Here is a 20,766-nt window from a genome sequence, read left to right on the forward strand (position 1 = left end):
CTCTATGTCATTTAGTTCTGCTCTAATCTTGGTTATTTCCTTCCTTCTGCTTGCTCTGGGCTGTCTTTGTTGTTGTTCCTCGAGTTCTTGCAGGCGTAGGGTTGGGCTGTTTGTTTGAAATGTTTCTATCTTTCTTAGGTAGGCCTGTACTGCTATAAAGTTCCCTCTCAGGACTGCCTTCACTGTGTCCCATAAGTTTTAGGTTGTTGTGAGATCATTTTCATTTGTTTCCTGAAACTTTTTGATTTGTTCCCTAATTTCATTCTTGACCCATTTGTTGTTTAATAGCATACCATTCAGTCTCCACGATTTTGGGTGCTTCGGGTTTTTTTCTTTGGGGTTGGTTTCCAGTTTCAGTCCCTTGTGGTCAGAGAAGATGCTTTATATGATTTCAATTTTCTTGAATTTTTTGAGGCTCATTTTGTGTCTTATCATGTGGTCTGTCTTTGAAAATGTTCCATGTGCATTTGAAAACAATGTGTATTTAGGTTCTTTGGGATGAAGGGCTCTATATATATCAGTTAAATCCAATTCATCTAGGGTGTTGTTTAATGCCGCAATGTCTTTGTTCATGTTTTGTTTGGAAGATCTGTCCATTTTTGATAGTGGGGTATTAAAACTTCCTACTATAATTGTGTTGCTGTCAATATCTTTCTTGAAGTCCTCTAAGATTTTCTTGATATATTTGGGTGCCCCTATCTTTGGTGCATACATATTTATGATGTTAATGTCTTCTTGGTGGATTCTTCCCTTGAGTATAATGAAGTGACCTCTGGGTCTCTCTTTATGGTCCTTTTTTTTGAAGTGTATTTTGTCCGATATGAGAATTGCTACCACAGCTTTTTTTCTTGTCCGTTTGCTTGGAAAACTTGTTTCCAGCCTTTCACTTTTAGTCTGTGATGGTCTTTTGTCCTGAGGTGGGTCTCTTGTAGGGAGCATGTGTGTGGGTCATGCTTTCTTATATTATCAGCTATTCTGTGTCTTTTGATTGGAGCATTTAATCCATTTATGTTTAGGGTTATTATTGATAGGTACTTATTCATTGCCATTTTAGTCCATGTGTTCCTCTCTGTCTGTCATTTTTTCTTTCTTTTCTTAAAACAGTTCTTTTGGTATTTCTTGTAGGACTGGTTTGGTGGAGGCGTATTCTTTTAGACTTCTTTTGTCTTGGAAGCTCCTTATTTGGCCTTCTATCTTGATTGAGAGCCTTGCTGGGTAAAGTAGCCTTGGTTGTAGGCCTCTGTTTCTCATTACTTGGAATATTTCTTAACATTCTCTTCTTGCTTGGAGTGTTTCCATTGAGAAGTCAGTAGGTAACCTTATTGGGGCTCCCTTGTATGTTACTTCTTTTTTCTCCCTTGTTGCCTTTAAGATTCTCTCTTTGTCTTGGAATTTTGCCATTTTAATGATGATGTGTCTTGAAGTGGGCCTGTTTGGATTCCTCTTGATTGGGACTCTCTGTGATTTCTTGATTTGTGTGACTTTTTCTCTCATCAAATTAGGAAAATTTTCTCTCATTACTCTTTTAAATACATTTTCTATTCCTTGTTCTTCTTATTCTGCTTCTGGTATTTCTATTATTTGGATATTTTTACGTTTCCTGTTGTTTTGCATTTCTCTAAATCCCTCTTCATTCTTTCTGAGCCTCTTTTCATTTTCTTGCTCTTTCTGTGAGATGTTTTCTACTTTGTCTTCCAACTCGCTAATCCAATCCCCCGCCTCATCTATCCTACTTTTGAAACTTTGTACTGTGTTCTTCAATTCAGAGATTGTATTCTTCATTTCCTCTTGTCTCTTGCTGATATTTTCTATTTTTGTTTCATGTTGATGTATTTTGAAGAGAGATCATTGTAGTTCCCCTTTGTTTCTGATAGGTCATTGTGAGCTCTTTGAACTTTGGAGTGACCAGTGCTTTGAATTCACTATCTGATGGTTGATTAGCCTCTATTTCATCTAACATTCTTTCTGAAGTTTCTGCTTTTTCTTTCATTGGGGATTGTTTCTTTGTCTTCCCATTGTTTGATACTCTTCTTGTCAGCCTCAGCTTCTAAAAGTGATCTGTTCTGACTCCCTGGGTTTATGGTGTGAACTTCTGTGGTATGATACCTGTGAAATTCAGTGGTGCAGACTCCTTCAGGTATCTTGATGTTCTCTGTCTCCACCTACTCTCATGCTGGTCCCCGCGCTGTTTGCCTACCACTGCTGAGTGTCCCGGCTCCTGTAACCGACTCCTCCACCACCCAGGTCCATTGCTATGGCAGCAGCACAGGGGCTGCGAGTGTCTTGGCTCCCATAGCTGACTCCCTGGCACTGGCAGCTGACTCCCTGGCGCCCAGTCCCGTCGCTATGGCAGCAGCACAGAGGTCAAGAGTGTCCCAGCTCCCATAGCTGACTCTGCCACTGTCTGCTGTTTTAGCATCGGTCACATCTCTGGTCTTTTAATTTCATAAACGCTGGGTAACCAATGGTTTATTGTGCTGTTTCTCTATAGATCTGCCAGGATTTTCACCCACGAGTACGGGAGCTAGAATCCACTCCGTCCTACTCCATCGCCATCTTCCCAGCATCCCTGAAATACTCTTAATTTTTATGCACCATGATTTCTTGTGTATGATTTTGTCCTCATCTTCACAGAATAGCTGCTGTGACTCCAAACACTCAATCCATCAACCATGCAGGAATACTGGGAGGAGTTAGGAGGATAGTATTGGAGGGTATTGGAGAGAAGGGATTTTTTTTTGTTTCTTTGAAGTGCAACATACATATGAAAAATTATCATATCAAATATTCGATGAACTTTCACAAACCTAATATATTCCTTGTAATTGTACTTAAGACCAAGAAATAGAACATGTCCAGCAATGCAGTAGCTTCCTTTGTGCCTAATTCCAGTCACCACTTTTCCCCACTCTCCAGATTTCTAATAGCATAGACTATTTCTTGCTTAACTTGAATTTCATATAAATGGAATGTTGCATAGTATATTTTCATGCCTGCCATTGTTTGCTCAATGTTATACTTGCATTGGTCAATATTATGTCAGTTTGTATTGGTATTTTTAATTAAAATATTATTTAAATAAAAATATAGGATTTCTACAAAGTTTCACCTAACAGACTTCCATTGTCAAGTCTTTGACCAAAATTGTATCACATATTATGGCAGGCAGAATAATATTCTCTCAAAGATGTCTACCTCCTGAAACCCAACATTTGTGAATATTAGGCTATATGAATTAGATTATAGGAAAAATTAAGGTTTCTATTCAGCTAACCTTCAGTCAGGAGAGTATTCTGGATGATCTGAGTGGACCCAAAGTCATCCTATTTCCTTTATTGTGAGAGAGGAAGGCCAGAGTGATGTGATGCACAAAAGACTTGATTCACCATTGCCAAGTTTGAAGATAGGGAAGGGGCACCAAACCAAGGAGTGTTGTCATCCTTCAGAACCAGGAAAAGGCAAACAAACAGATTATCCCTTACAATCTCCTAAAGAGAGAATAGCTCTGTGGACACCATGACCTTTAATACAGTGAGGCATGTTTTGGACTCTTGACCTTAAAAACTGAGTGAGAATAAATGTGTATGTGGGTTTTTAACATATAATTGACTTTTAACATTATAGTAGTTTCATCTGTACAATATAATTATTAACCACATAAGTCATGTTACCATCCATGACCATACACTGTTACCAAAATGTTTTTTTATGATGAGAACCTTTAGTATTTACTCTCTTGACAATTTTTAAATACAGAGTATAGTGTTACTAGATGTAGTCACTGTGCTATAGATTCCATGTCCAGAACTCACTGATATTGTAACTGGAAGTTTGTACTGTTTGACCCGCTCCAACTGTTTCACCTATGTCCCCATCCCCTACCTGCAGCAACCAACAATGTGTTCTCTGTCTATAAGCTCTTGTTTTTAGGCAGATAATATATATAGTATTTGAATTTTTATGTCTACTTATTTCCTTATTTTAGGCACCAGATAACAGAGTGTTATATTCTGGCTAAATGATTGTGATTAATTCTAAAATTAGTGGAGAGTCAGTGCAGGGTTTATGCAAGTGATGTCCAGAATCAATCTCACCCTGTGGAAAGGTCATTCCAGATAAAGTTTTTATCTTCATATGATGATATCAAAGTCATAGATAAAAATGATGAAATGGATATAGCATGATGGCAGTGCCAAATTCATAGAGAAAAAGAGGTTACCAGAGGATGAGGTAAGAGAAAATGAGGGGTTATTGCTTCATAGGTACAGGTTTTCTGTTTGGGGTGATGGAAATGTAAGGTGGTAATGGTTGGACATTGTGAATATACTTCATGCCACTAAATTCACATTTAAAAGTGATTAAAATAAGAAATTGTTTCTATTTTCTTGCATCTTGTTGAGTATATTCAGTATTGCAATCTTAAATTCTCTGTAACGTTCAGCACATATTTCCATGTGTTTGGGTTTGCTTTCTGCAGATTGTTATTCTCATTAAGCCTCTTTACCGTGGTTATTCATGCTAATTGGTGGGTTCCTTCTCTGTCTAGGCATCTCTGTAGTGTGGCCCTTCTCTAGCAGATTACTAGGAAGAGGTCTTGCCATTAATATTTATGAAATGACACTGAGTCTACAGGTTTTGAACTCTGTGAAATCCCCAAGTTGACCCCAGTAGCTTCTGTCATCATAGCAACAATGCTCAAGGGTGGGGTTTCCTGGGGTAACCTGGCTGACTTTTTGCTTTGCTTTCTTGTTATAGGTGAACTTAGACTTCTCTGGGGCCCCCTCGGCACCCCAACTTGGGGTCAGTAGCAGAGTAAAATCTTTACTCAGGGGAAATAGTGATTCTATAGTAAGCTTTTTTGGCTTTGAGGATAAAGTACCCCACAATCTGTCACCAAGGCTGATGGAAGGTGAGCTTTGGGAGCCTATAGGACAGCAGGACTCAATGGCTCTTTTTCTCTGTCTGGAATGCCAACCGCTTGAAAGTCCCAACTGAGCCCCTGTGCTGTGTCCTTTACAGGGTGCATCGTATCTTCTTGCCTCCCCTGTTTGTTCCTTCTGGCACATCTTTAAATATTTCAATGAGCAGATCTCTGAGGCATACATGTGCATTGAGCAGGGAATCCTTTATCAAATTATAGCTGTTCAAACTGTTGATATTTCTGGGGGAGAGACCAAGGGGATCTCTCACACTGCTATTTCTCTGATATCACTCCCCTTTACCCATCTTTAAAGCCAGAAGTGTAGCATTTTTAATCCTTGCTCTGATACCAACTGTATCTTCTCCCTTCCTCTTCTACATTCAGAGAACCATGGATATTACATTAGCCTCCTCTATGTAGTTATTGCCAATTGTACGTTTCAAATTTATTTTTAATTACAGTTAACTTATATAATTATATTAATTTCAGGTGCATAAAATAGTGACTCAATATTTATGTACCTTACAATGTGATGACTACAGTAAGTTTAGTAACCACATGTTACCATACATAGTTATTACAGTATTACTGACTCTATTCTCTATGCTGTACTTTACAACCCCATTACTTATGTTATAACTGTATGTTTATACTTTCTAAATCTCTTCCTGTTATTCCCCCATCCCACAACCTCTCTCTCTAGTGACCATCAGTTTTTTCTCTGTATCTATGAATTTGTTTCTCCTTCATTTTGTTTTTATTTTAGATTGTACTTTCCTTTTTCCCCCAGAGATATCTTCTACCCTTTCTCAGTGTGAATCAGCTACCTGAGCTCTAGATCCTACTCCAATCCATGCACTGCTATATTTTTTACCTTCTAAGTAATGCACTGAAGTATAATAGTCCAATACAAATGGACCATGATTATGTGGTCCATTGAAATGTGATGTATAAAAGTCATGAAAATGATCATCCATACCTCACGGTTCCAGTCGTGTATAAGTCAAGAAAGTGCATGATAAACTTTAATGGCTTCTCAATGTGATTGTTGAACCAGCACCTCAATTTTTTTATGTCTGAAGGTAGAATAGGATAGCAAACATAGCTTCAGATGAATGTTGCAAGAAATAAATGAGATGTAGACATATTTTATTGGGTTGAAATAAACTATTCAAAAGTAAAAGTGTATCTATGTACATACAATTATTTGTGTACATTTTATACACATATGCGTACACAAACATAGTCATATATAAACTCACATTTGAAAGGAAACTTAAAGAATATTGTATAGGATAAAAATAGAATAGAATAGAATGAATATAAAATTTAATATAATAAAATTCTATGTAAAATTTAAAGATGGAGACATTTAGACACAAATATTTAAAGTAAATGGTACACATAAATTAACCTGAATTCCTTTTCTCATATCAATGTCTCAAAAGCATAAAATCTGAAGTCCATTGAAACTTTGCCAAGAAGAAATTCTCTACCAGCAAGAGAGGCTGAATATCTACAGAATGATTACGTGTCTTCCACTTAAGGGAGGAATACAATGCAAAATGCCTTTACTCAGGGAAGAATAAATCAATGAATGAGGCACTTTAACTCATTTTCCTAAATAAATTCCTTTGGACAAATATGTGTATTCAATTATTAATGCTATTGTAAAATTACTACACCTGTGATTTTAAAACAAACACATTTAATCTCCTACAATTCTGGAGGTCTCGTGGGCTAAAATCAAGACATTTGCAAGACCAGCTTTTTTCTACAGGCTACAGGGATGAGTCTTTTTACTTTTCTGTTCCAAGCTTAGAGCATAGTGAAAAAAACCCAATTGTATTTCTTATAAGTGACAAATATTTCATAGTGAGAGACTAAATGACAGCACTTGTGATATGAAGTTGAAATTCCAAATTGTTTTGGCCAACATGTCATGAATCCCAGTGTGTAACACTCAAGGTTTAATCAAAGGAACTTAGTTCTCCCCCTTGTTGAAAAGAAAAATAGCAATTTTCTGTGAACACGAGGGGCCAAGTTCCTGCCACAATTCAATATTTGGGGATTTGAGTTTTCTAATCCAGACTGGAATCTTGGTCTTAAATTTGGAAAAATTTTAAATGAGGGTTTGGATAAAGTGCTGGGAGGTTAGTCTTCTGGAACCCACAGGTTTTATGAGGAGAAACTAGTAAAATTCAGATTCACTGAAGTCTCTGCTGGTCTTTTGGGAATGCAGAATCTCCAGGAAAAATGGTCCCTTCTATCTAGATCCACAGGGGAATCATGCAATTAGAGGTTGGAATAAGAAGATGGAAATGTATCTAGTGAGCAGACATAGGTAGCTGTAAATAGCTTCTCATCTCCAGTCTCTCAGCATGTATGACCTTGGGCTGGATGGGACCTACTTGTTGCTTTTGGAACCCTGAGTTTGTGTAGGAGACCAGTGCTTCCCTGCTTCCTGCTGTCTTGTCTGAGAAGAGAGCTTCAGCCTCCATTGCCATCCATCCAGAGGCTGGACTTTCTTCACTAGAAGTCCATCCTTTCAGAGCTCCAGATTAGGTGAGGCCAAGGGTGCAGTAAGTGCTCTAGGAAAGGGTCAGAGAGAGCAAAAGCCAAGCCCATTCACCTGAGGTCTTTTGACAGCCAGCAGCCTATTATTGTTTGCTTACCTGATTAACTAGTTCATGATTTGTTTGTGATGCTAAAAGGAGAAGTGAACATTGAAGTCAGCAGCACATGGGTCATTGCTCACAACTCACTAATGGAATCCCAACTGAGGTGGCAATGAGAGGCATAAAATATTTCAAATGAAAGTGGAACATGTACAGTGAATTTTGTCACCAAAGGGAGTAGAAAAATAGAATACTAGGGGTGGAGAGCTGTCCAATAAAGTGAAGACAGTTCTTCATTTTTATCATGGGGCATACTCAAGACTGTTTCACATTGATGAGACAGATCCATATTCAATATACATCTTGCAAATATTACCTTGCAACAATGGTCATGAAACCTACATTCCACAGTATCTTCTTTCATTCTGGGTATTTGGTTAGCATGAAAAATAATGTATTTGCTAAGTCAAAGTAGGTGTGCTAAGTAGCTTAACTTTTCCATCACTTCATTACCTGAGGTCCGAATACATTTGTGGGTTAGTAATTTATTTATTTGCTATACTATAAATTATCTGCAAATTCCTGAAATTTACAGAGTGGGGTCAGCATGCTTTGATTTCTGTTTTATATTGCATATTTCTAAACAAGGAACTGGAGAGTTTTTTTCCCCACAAACTTTGTTGTTGTCATTGAGTACTTTTATGTGCATATATGTGGAGAATTGTGAGTATTTATTAACTGTGTAGGCTGAGATATATTACTCATCACATTGTATTCTCTCCATTGTTTTTTTTATGTTTACCTTTTCTTACTGAAAAATACACAGCTTTTACTTTTATATTCTTTACTTGTGAATCCTTGTTATAAACAAACAATGAGAGTGAATACTCTTCTGTGTACTTAGTACTAATAAATCACCCTACACACATACTGCCAACACGGTCACATCTCCAGTATTTTTTCTTTGTCCTTTGGCCTTCTGTGGTTAGAGCTATTTTAAAAGTGGCATCATGTCCTACCATTCTTTGGAAGGCTCTCTTTCTTTTTCTGTTTTTTAATTTTTATTTATTTATTTTCATTTTCATACAGTAATTTTCATGTACATTCATGAATTCAGCAAAAGCATAACAAACAAAATCAATGCATGTTGGAGGGAGGTATCCACTTAAAAGGTATTTAAAAGACTAACTCATTTTGTTTTATGATCCCAAGTCTTTTAGAAATTCATCATTATTTCATAAATATTGAAACTAGTGCAATATGAACATAAATATGCCATATGACTAAGCAATTCTTCTGTTAATTACATATCCAAAAGACAGTAGTGCATGGGTATATAAAAATATGAACAAATTATTTATGGCAGGATTATATTTACTTTTTAACAATCTTTTTATTGCTGTTTAAGTAGTTTTCTGCCTTTTTTCCTCAGCCCTCCCCACCACCCCAGCCTTCCCCACCCCCTTCCCCTGTTTCCAACCCCGTCGCCCATTATTGTCTATGTGTCCTTTGTAATTGTTCCTATAAACCCTTCACCCTTTACCCCCATAACCCCTCTCTCCTCTTCTTTGGTCACTGTCATCTGTTCTCAATTTCAGGATTTTTGGCTGTATTTTGCTTGCTTGATGTTTTGTTGATTAGGTTCCAGTTAAAGTGGAAGGCAGTCTAATTAAAAAAAATAAAGACTTGACTGAAGACTACCTGTTCCTTTTATGAGCAAATGTGAATCCACATATCTCTATGTAGGAAGAAATTGTAACTTAGATACTGCTTTCTCCCTGATTTTAAAAACCTTTTTATAACATTCTTTTATTTCCAAGTCTTTGTCAATTTAATCTGGGATCAGTGACTCATGTTGATATTGTTAAGTTATTACTTCTTTTAGTATAAATGAATTTGATTCTCACTTAATTATTTTTCATAGAATAGTTTTGTGATCAGTGTACTTAACCTAATTACATTGCTGCTGGTAATCTTTATTCCATAAGGTCTTAGTTTCTTTCTTTAAATCTTATTTTCCTGTATTATGCTCACATACTCATCCATGCACTTTTGTACAAATACATAAACAGCATTCTGGCCCATCAGAAATGCTCTTTATCTATGGTGCAGTTTTTTTATCTATGTGTCCACTCTTCCTTCCTACTCAACAATACCTATGGTCTTCCCTCCAGTGAAAAAGGGTGTAAGATGCTGATTGATTATTTCCATGTCTACATAATAGTCTGTGGTGTGGCTGTGCTAGTCACATTTGAAATCTAAGGTATACTTTTTCAATGCACTGCTATTATAACAATATATGAGAATATTTTGATATTGTTATGTTAAAACTTTGGTTCTCCACCAGAGGCAATACTATTCCCCCAGGGGACCACTAAACAATCTTTGTAGACATTTTTGGCTGTCACATGGGAGGTGTCAGTTAAGTCCAGGGGTGCTCTGAACATCCTTCAATGACTAGGAGAGACCACCCCTCAGACAAAGACCTGGCCCAGGATGTCAGTCTTGCAGAGACTGAGGAGCCTGCATTAGAGACAAAGGTCCTTGTAGTGTGTGTAGCTGCCTTTAGACTGTTCTCTCAATGTTGTAACACTTAACAGTTCTGCCAGGAAAAAACAGAGCACCCCTTTGCTACTTGTTTAAAAGTCTGGATCCCAGTCAATGTGACATTATTCTAAGTTTTTCTCCAGGCTGATATGTATGAAAGAACTTTTCTGTTGTTTGTTGAACTTTTTTGATTTTGATCAAAGATTCATATTTAATGTTTTTGAATAATGTGAACATTATGATATACTTACTATTTTTTCATTGTTAGCCTTTTCAGTGATTTTTAAAAATTGTGATGTTGTATGTAGAACAGGGTAAAAGAGGGATAAATGTTGACAGAAGGAGACCTGACTTGGGGCACTGAACACACAGTACAACATACAGGTGATATATTAGAAGGTTTTGCACCTGAAACCTACACAATTTTATTAACCAATGGCACCCAAATAAATTCAATAAAAATAAAAAACTAAAAATAAAAAAGCATATTATTAATGACTTTAGGGATGTTTTGGCCATACAAATGTTTTTCCTTTTATTTGTTAAGTATATCTGTGTTTTTATTCCTGAGACTCTTGACTTGATTAGAATGGTTTGACCCATATATCAATATTATTATATTGTATTGCATCTGTTAACCTAATAGGACTGGTTACTCTCCCAGTGAGTAGGCAATCTCCCAGATTTTATCTGACATGGCAGAGGTAGGGGATCAACTTCATTTTCCTTCAGGTGGATGTTTATTTTTCCAGCTTTTATTCAACAATCCAACATTTCCATATAAATAGAAATAGAATCTCACTGTGTGTGAAATGTACTTATATACTGAGGCCTAATTCCTGATTCACCCAACAAATAAAACTAAGCCTCTGTTCTGCCACCATGTCTAGAAACATCAGACATTACCTTCTGTGTCTGTGCCTCTGCCAATGTAATTAATGAATGCACATTGTTATTTATACCTTATTTTCATTACTTTCTGATGCTCCCCTCATTTCTTGATCATGGTTGCTAAATTGCTTTTTTGAACTAGGTTTTATTTTCTCTGTCATTCCTTTCATTACTTCAGATTTACTTCAATGGGTCCCTGGGGAAGTGCACAAATATATATCCACACATTTGTAAAAATACAGAGGTGAACAAAGCAAGGTGATTCCATACCATATGAAGATGTGGCAACTATCTTTGTGTTTTGGTCAAATATGTTTTTTTTCCTTATTATTTTTGTTTGACTTGAATGGGGTGTACTTAGGGTTGGACAGCTGCCAGAATCCAAACACATTTCTTTCTCCTCACCTCTCAGAGATCACCTGAGCTTGTTATCAATAGATCATTTTTTCCTCATGTCAATAAAATTCTTCTCTTTCCCTCTACATTTGCTTTTTTTTTTTTTTTACATCCAGAGCATAAAATGAACATTCCAATCTGGATCCCCAAGCTTATTTGTGCTTGCAGGCTCACCATAGCTCTATTGAGGCAGTATGTCTACATACTTTCTGGAAAAGATACTTGATCTGGACAGCTTGAGTTGTATGTCCTCATAGCCTAAATAGTGAATGAGACAAACATGGAGACCACATACATGAGGGGGCAATGGTGTGTGTGTGTGCCCATGTGTGCCTCATAAACTGAGAGCAGTGCTCAGAGCAGGGGTACCTGGACTCATGTATTCTGAGGGGCCTTTTCACAGAGTGGGCAGAACTCTTTCAAGAGCATGAACTAAGGAGGAGATTCTTTTCAATTCAGAGGATGTTTGTGCAACTAGAATAGTAAAGATCCTGGTTTACATAATTGTGTACGGGGGACTCTCTGTGACTTGAAGTTCCAACAAAAACACACAGGCCCCACTGTTTTTAATATTCTCTAATGCCATCTGTCCTGCCCCTGACACACTAGCTGGTTCTGAACCTTGATTTTCTAAACCCACAAACTTCCTCAGGGGCTTTGCACTGGCTGTTCTTCTGCCTTGCAAACACTCTCCTCCTTAGGTTCCCGCTTAGTCTTCTTCGAGTTGCCTGTTACACTGTTGGATATTGGCAAGCCTTGGCTAAGCTCTATAAAAAAGAACACCCTCAGCATGGATAGCCCTGGAGAACTTCTCAGTAAGTAAAGTAAACTGTCAGAGAAGGACATATACCATATGGTTTCACTTACATGTGGAGTCTGATGAAGAAAATGATTTAACAAGCAAAATAGACACATATGGATAGATAAACCACAGGATGACAGCTGTTGAGTGGGAGGTTATTGGGTGGGGGATTGAATAAAAGAAAGAGGACTCATGGACATGGACAACAGTGTGTTATTAAAATGGGGGAGTAGGGAATATTGGGGTTCACTGGTTATAGAAATATTGCAATAAAAATGAAAAAAATGGAAGCATCCTCTCTTCATGTAGTGTTATTTACTTTTTTATATAGCATCTGTACCATTGGATACATTATAGTATTAATCATGTTTGATTATATTCTTTGTCCATTCTTAGTCTGAGGAACCCTTTACTCTACTCTAAACAGTACTCTAAGTACTCTAAACAGTGCCTGGTACAGGTCTAAAGACAATATATCAGTATATTCCTCAAATGCATGAACAATATCCCCAATAAAATAGCAATATACATGGTGTTTGAAGAATTAGTTGATGGTAGAAAAGAGAATTCTTTTTTTTTAATTTAATTATTGTTCAAGTACAATTTTCTGTCTGTTACTCCCATCCAAGCCCCCCACCCCATGCTCAACACACCCCTCCCATTTCCACCTCCCTTAGCTGTTGTCCATGTGTCCTTTATACTAGTTCCTGTAAATTCTTCCACTTTTTCCCCTGAAATTTCCTCCCCTCTCCCCTATGGTCGCTTTCCTCCTGTTCTCCATTTCGGGGTCTTTGTTTTTATTTTGCTTGCTTGTTTGTTTTGTTTTGTTCTTTAGCAGCTTCTGAAAGATAAGATCATATGGTATTTGTCTTTCACCACCTGGTTTATTTCACTTACATCTATGCTGTTGCAAAGGGTAGGAGCTCCTTCTTTCTTTCTGCAGCATAGAATTCCATTGTGTATATGTATCATAATTTTTTGATCCATTCATTTATTGACGGGCACCTAAGTTGCTTCCACTTCTTGGCTATTGTAAATTGAGCTGCTATGAACATTGAGGTGCATAGGTTCTTTTGGATTGGTAATTTAGGGTTCTTAGGATATAACCCCAGCAGTGGAATTGCAGTCAAAAAGCAGGTCCATTTTTAGTTTTCTGAGAAAACTCCATACTGTTTTCCATAATGGTTATACCAATCTGCAATTCCACCAACAGTGAACTAGGATCCAGGAAAGGGAATTCTAATGAGCAATGGCAATAGACAAGCCTTAATGAAAACCAGATCCTAACCCAATATATAAATTAGTTTTTGCATTCTAAAAAATGTAACATTTATTCTCAGTTACTAATGTGAAAATTAGTTATTCATTTTCTTCTATTTTTTGGTAGTCCCCTGCCGCACATGGAACCAGGCAACGTTACACAAATTTCAGAGTTTCTTCTCATGGGACTATCAGAGGAACCAGAACTGCAGCCTGTCCTCTTTGGGCTCTTCCTGTCCATGTACCTGATCACTGTGTTGGGAAACCTGCTCATCATGTTGGCCATCAGCTCAGACTCTCACCTCCACACGCCCATGTACTTCTTCCTCTCCAACCTGTCCTTGGTAGACATCTGTTTCACCTCCACCACTATCCCAAAGATGCTGGTGAACATCCAGACACAGAGCAAAGTTATCACCTATGCAGTTTGCATCACCCAGATGTATTTTTATGTGCACTTTGCAGTGTTGGATGACTTCATCCTTACTGTCATGGCCTATGACAGGTATGTGGCCATCTGTCACCCCCTGCACTACATAGTCATCATGAACTCCCGCCTCTGTGGGCTGCTTGTTCTGGGGTCCTGGATCATTAGTATTCTGCATTCCTTGTTAGAAAGCTTAATGGTGTTGCAGCTGTCCTTCTGCTCACACTTGGAAATCCCTCGCTTTTTCTGTGAACTCAAAGAGGTGGTCCAACTTGCCTGTTCTGACACTTTTCCTAATGACATTGTGATGTACTTTTCAGCAGGGCTGCTGGGTGGTGGTCCCCTGGCTGGGATCCTATATTCTTACTCTAAGATAGTGTCCTCCATATGTGCAATCTCATCAGCTCAGGGGAAGTATAAAGCATTTTCCACCTGTGCATCTCACCTCTCAGTTGTCTCCTTGTTTTATGGTACAAGCCTGGGTGTGTATTTTGGGTCTCTTGGTACCGACTACTCACAGTCTAGTGCAGTCACCTCAGTGATGTACACTGTGGTCACACCTATGCTGAACCCCTTCATCTACAGTCTCAGGAACAAAGAAATAAAAAGGGCTCTGAAAAAATTTCTTGGTAGGTAACCTTTTCCAAGGCCTACTGTATGTGGCTGAAAAAGTTCCTCTGAATGGTCAATGCTTCAGAGCAAGAATTACTGATAGAAGTGATTGCAATCTTTGGACCATATGTAATTAGAAATTCTCCTGTATCTCATGGGTTTCCATGAATTACATTAGCATAATTATTCTCTAATGACATATATCATTGCAACTAATATTTCTGGTGTTTTACTGAAAGAATAGTCATGTATTATAATACTGTTTTGAACTAAACTACACTTGGATACTGAGGTCTTGTATATAATTTTGTTGTAGACGAACATCTGAGACCACAGTTTTCACCTACATGGTCATCATTTTTTTCTATAGCACTATGTTTACTATGCTTCTTGATAATGTAGACTTGAACATGCTGGTAGGTTTTATAGTTGGTCTCCTGGGTTTATATGCTTCATTGTGTTATTCAGCTCTATGTCCACAGCCTACATAGCCCCTGAAAAAAACTGACTATCAAATCCATGTTTCCAAGAAGAGTCTACTATGAAATATACATTTTAGTAAATAGTTTGACCTAATGTATAACAGATGACCATACATACAGTGAAGCAAAAGGTGCCAGACAATTTATTATTATACAAAATATTTTTCATGCTGCACATCTACTGATTGAAGTATGGATTACGATGTCCATGTGTTAGGAGTGAATAATTACATTGAGGTTTTTTCTGAAGTATTTTCCTTTTTCTGCTTGAAAACTTTCAATGTGCTCCCTACAAATGGCACTCCTTCTAGTGCTCTAAATGAAATGTCTCCTTTTTTCCAAATGTTTCCAAAAGCCACCAAAGGGACAGTGAGTGAGCAGTATGAATATCATACAACATATATCTTATTCATACTCAAGAACGTCTTCAGTCTTTATGATTAAAGGATGAATCACACAGGAGATAAAATCCTGTCCAGTCATGTGAAAAGGGATCACCAATTTTTCTGCGAAAATGTGCACATCATTTCATCCTGTCCTGATTGCCTGAAAGGGAACCTTATTGGAATTGCTTTAATGCAGTTATCTGAAATATATGTGAATAAAAGCACAATTGTGAATGCTGCCCTATATCAGTACAAATGTTAAAAGTAAAAAGTAGCAGATTATTATAATTACCCTCAGTTCTGTTTGCTTTGATTATAGCATCAGTTTGCTATTGCTATATAACAATCCATACCAAAAGCAAGTGGTTTAATATAACCCTTTATTTATTTCTGTTACTTACAGAATAGTTTCTTGCTTCTTGACACCTTGCCATGATTTGGCTTGTGAAATGGCAGATAAATAAACTAGGTAAATAAAGTAGGCATTGTCACAGCAAAAAATGAGCCTAAACACCAATAATTTTTGTCTAATTTATAATATTTTGGAGTGTTTTCTTTTGGGCCTACATTGAAAGAAAAAAATGGGAAGATCATGACTTTGAAGATCAGGTCAAAAACCAGGGAAAAAACTAAGGTGAGTCATACGCACAGCAAAATGAAGTGGAACATATGGAAATCCTGTTATGTTATAAAACTTAAAGAAGAGGAAAAAACCAATGAACTTTGCTTCAAATTTGGTTATTCCTAGAATGTTTTTACAAAAAAAATATATTCTTACATGTGACATTAGATGGTCATAGTCAACATAATATGTTCAATAATCAGGACGTTGGTGGCAGAGTAGGAAAAAGGATTCAGCTATCCCCACGCAGGAAGTGGGGGGGAGAAACCTGGGTCTTCTGCAGAGGAGCACAGCAAATAGCCAACAGGGACCCAACATATAGAAAAATAGGACTCCAGAAACTGGAGTGGACACTGACCAGATGGTGAGGAGATGGCTGCAGATCAATAAGGTTTGAGGGAACAGCGCAGAGGCCCTAGGCCAAGGCTGCCTCATCTGCCAGGCTGCACCAGGGCCCCAGCTGGTCTGCCTCGGACTCTGGGAACCAAGGGCTGGGAGCAAGATCCTTGGGAGAGAGCCAGGTCATCAGCTCCCTCCCTAACTGGCTGGGCACAGGTTGAAAAATGCCAGGAGAGATCTGTTTGCTTAAAGTGTCAGGGAGAGGAATGGGCACAAGGAAGCAAACAAGGGGGCTTTGATCACCCTTGGAGTCTGTGTTCGCCAGCTTGGGAGAATTGAGAGTCGCCCTTGCATTCCCCCATAGCACTGGGAAAGGTTCGCACCCAAGCCTGGGGGACCAGGGAAGCCTGGCTGGGAGCGCAGGTCTGCACTCCATCCCAGGACTGTGAATCCTGGGGAAAGACTGCTCTCAGTGGGGTGCTGGGGAGAAGCACTGCTCCAGGTCCTGCTGAGCTCCTGGTGAAAAGAGAAAGGCCACACCAATCACCCCTCAGACTGCTACAGCTAGTGTGACCAGAAAAAACAGTTTGATCAGCTGGAAACTAATAAGAGGGTTTTTGTTTGTTTGTTTTTAAATAATGTTATATTTTTAACTTTATTATTGTTTTATCTTTCAATACTTTTACCCTCTCTCTTCTTCTTTCTTGTTTTATTTCTTCTTCCTTTCTTTCCAAACCTTCCACTACTCCTCCCTTCAACTGCCTTGTGTTTCTTTATTTTTGTCCCCTTTCCTCCCAAGTGAGACAAAAGACTTGGAATGACGAAAAGACCAGAGTTGGACTCAAAGAGGGGGCATTTCAACAGTAGAGACAGAGAGAAAAAATTCACTTTGCTATAGCAGAAAAACTACAAGTTAATGCATACTTGTACTTTTCATTATTCTTAAATCTTTTATTTTAATAGTATCTTTGTATTCCTCCTCTTCCTGTATAGTCTTCTTTACCTTGGCTGGATATACTGTATCATTTGACAAGTTTCCCCTGTCCCCTCAATCATAATGTATTGCAAATTTACTCTTCTTTATTCCCCTTGCCCAGTTAGCACACTATTGAAGGTCCCATACTCCCTAAACTTGGTATATCATAGATTCTGTCAAATGATTGTTGCTCTATATTATTGTAAATATAGCTGTTATATACTATTGTAAATACTACACAACACCCCTCCCCCAGATCTTAGCCCTCTTCATTGTTGCCTGAACTATAATACTGTAGTGGTTAACTCTATTCTCTCTCACACTACACCTATTTACCATCCTTTATTCTCACATTACCTCAGAATCTGGCCTCCATCAAACTCACTTCTTTCTAGATTCAAATCACAAACGTTCCCTCCCCAACAAGAGCTTTGTCTTCTTTCCATCCTTTCTAAATAGTGGCTAGTTGGTTTGAAGATTTGGTTAACTTTGTACATAGCCAGGGGATCTTCTATCTCTTCTTTACAGGCTGCTACTGTTAATATCATAGAATACTCTCCTGTTGTCATAAATCAGTTTTTCTTCTCCTCCAACTGATTACAGACACACAAGAAAAGAGTAGGTGGAGGTGGTGAATACCAGGATACCCAAGGGAAGAGGAAACCAACAACAAAGGAACCATCAACAGATAACAACAGAAGAAGGTGAAGGAGGGAGTAGAAACCAAACAAACCTCAACCCAAGTCCTATATGGAAATACAACTAAATAGTGGAGAAACTACCCAGGGCAAACAACTGAACAAGAGCAAAGGAGAATCCTCAAAACCCTGTACACACAGAAGAACTAGCTTCAACACAATCCAACCTCACCAGCACAACAAATTAAAATGGGTAGAAGACAGAGGGACCATCAGTTCACCATCTGGTGGGAAGGACCCACAAAAGAAAGACCCAGAAACAACAAAAACCCAAAGACAAACTCAGAGCCAACGTATAGGACAGCCCAAGACCAGCAAGTTTAGGCGATTGAGGAGACAACAGCAGTGAATCTCACAGGTATTATATCACAGAATTTCACACCATAAATCCAGGAAGTCAGAACAAATCAATTTAAGAAGCTGAAGCTAACAAGAAGAGTTTCACAATGGGAAGACAAAGAAACAATCCCCAAATGAAAGGAAAGGAGAAGCCTCAGAAAGAATGCTAGAAGAAATAGAGGCAAGTCAGCTCTTACATACTGAATTCAAAGCACTGCTTATCAGGAAGTTCAAAGAGCTCACATGAGCTACCAGAAACTACAGGGGAGCTACAGTGAACTCACCACAAACTATATCAACATGAAAAGGGAAATAGAAACTATCACTAAGGACCAAGAGGAAATAAATAACACAATTTTGGAGCTGAAGAACACAGTGGAAGAAATCAAAAGCAGGATTGATGAAGAAGATCGGATCAGTGAGTTGGAGAACAAGGTAGAAAAAAACTCCCAGAAAGAGTAAAAAAATGAAAAGAGGCTCAGAAAGAATGAAGAGGAATTAAGATAAATGCAAGACAATACAAAATATAATAATATCCGGATAATAGAAATACCAGAAGCAGAATAAGTGCAAGGGATAGAAAACGTATTTGAAAAAGTAATGATGGAAGACTTTCCTAGTTTGATGAGAGAAAAAGTCACAGAAATCCAGGAATCACACAGAGTCCCATTCAAGAGGAACCCAAGGAAGCCCACTTCAAGACACATCATCGTTAAAATGGCAAAATTCCAAGACAAAGAGAGAATCTTAAAGGCAGCAAGGGAGAAAAAAGAAGTAACATACAATGGAGCCCCAATAAGGTTAACTACTGACTTCTCAATGGAAACACTCCAAGCAAGAAGAGAATGGCAAGAAATATTCCCAGTAATGAGAACCAGAGGCCTGCAACCAAGGCTATGTTACCCAGCAAGGCTCTCAATGAAAATAGAAGGCCAAACCAAGAATGTCAAGACACCTCCACCAAACCAGCTCTGCAAGAAATACTAAAAGGTCTACTTTAAAGAAGGGGGAAAAAAAAGAGAAAGACAATGAAAAACACAGGTATAAAAATGACAGTGAATAAGTACCTATCAATAATAACCTTAAACATAAATGAATTAAATGCTCCAATCAAAAGAATAGAATAGCTGGATGAATAAGAAAGCATAACCCTGACACTTGCTGCCTACAAGCGACCCACCTCGGGACAAAAGACCTACACAGACTAAAAGTGAAGGGCTGGAAATAAATTTTACAAGCAAATGACCAGGGAAAAAAAGCCAGCATAGCAATACTCATATCAGACAAAATCTTCAAAAAAAGAGCAATTAAAAAGAGACCCAGAAGGTCACTTTATAACACTGAAGGGAAGAATCCACCAAGAAGACATAAACATTGTAAATATACATGCACCCAACATAGGAGCACCCAAATATATAAAAAAAATCTTAGAGGACTTCAAGAAAAATATTGACAGCAACACAATTATAGTTGGGGATTTTAACACCCCACTGTCAAAAATGGACAGATCTTCCAAACAAAATATCAACAAATATATTGTGGCATTGAACAACGTCCTAGATAAAATGGATGTAACTGATATATATAGGAGCCCTTCATCCCAAAGAAGCTAAATACACATTCTTTTCAAATGTGCAAGGAACATTTTCAAAGATAGGCCACATGATAGGACACAAAACAAGCCTAAACAAATTAAAGAAAACTGGAATCATCCAAACATTTTTTCTGATCACGAGGGACTGAAACCAGAAACCAACCCCAAGAAAAAATACCCAAAACATTCAAAATCATGGAGATTGAATAGCATGCTATTAACGACGATGGGGTCAAGAGTGAAATTAGGGAAAAAATCAAAAAGTTTCTGGAAACAAATTAAAATCAACTCACAACAACCCAAAACTTATGGGACACAGGAAAGGCATTCCTGAGAGGGAAGTTCATAGCAATACAGGCCTACCTAAAAAAGATAGAAACATTTCAAGTAAACAACCTAACCCTACACCTACAAGAACTTGAGGAACAACATCTAAGACAGCCCATAGCAAGTAGAAGAAAGAAAATAACCAAGATCAGGGTAGAATTAACTGAGTTAGAGACTAAAAGCACAATTCTAAGGATCAATGAATCCATGACCTGGTTTTTTTAAAAGATAAAAAAAAATCGACAAGCTTTCAAGCAGGCTCATTAATAAAAAAAAAAAGAGAGAGAGAGAGAGAGAGCCCAAATAAACACAATCAGAAATGAAAGAGTAGAGATTACAACTGACCCCACAGAAATACAAAGGATTGTAAGAAATTACTATGAAGAACTGTATGCCAAGAAATTTGAAAACCTAGGGGAAATGGACACATTTCTAGAAAAATATAATCTTCCAAACTCAATGAAGAAGCAGAAAGTATGAATAGACCAATAAGCAAATAAAATTGAAGCGGTAATCAACATTCTACCAA

The 20,766-nt window shown here is 37.9% G+C and overlaps 1 protein-coding gene across 1 annotated transcript; it reads left to right on the top strand.

Annotated features, from left to right (window-relative positions):
• The first annotated feature begins 13,575 nt into the window (after positions 1–13,575).
• On the top strand, positions 13,576–14,972 carry LOC119038852 (olfactory receptor 7A10-like). Its single transcript, XM_053658548.1, has 2 exons — positions 13,576–14,486; positions 14,942–14,972. The coding sequence occupies exons 1-2, from the start codon at positions 13,576–13,578 to the stop codon at positions 14,970–14,972; spliced, it is 942 nt and encodes a 313-aa protein (XP_053514523.1).
• The last annotated feature ends 5,794 nt before the right edge of the window (positions 14,973–20,766 follow it).

This window comes from Artibeus jamaicensis, unplaced genomic scaffold (genome assembly GCF_021234435.1).
Source record: "Artibeus jamaicensis isolate MK-2021 breed Jamaican fruit bat unplaced genomic scaffold, CSHL_Jam_final scaffold_537, whole genome shotgun sequence".
Taxonomy (NCBI): domain Eukaryota; kingdom Metazoa; phylum Chordata; class Mammalia; order Chiroptera; family Phyllostomidae; genus Artibeus; species Artibeus jamaicensis.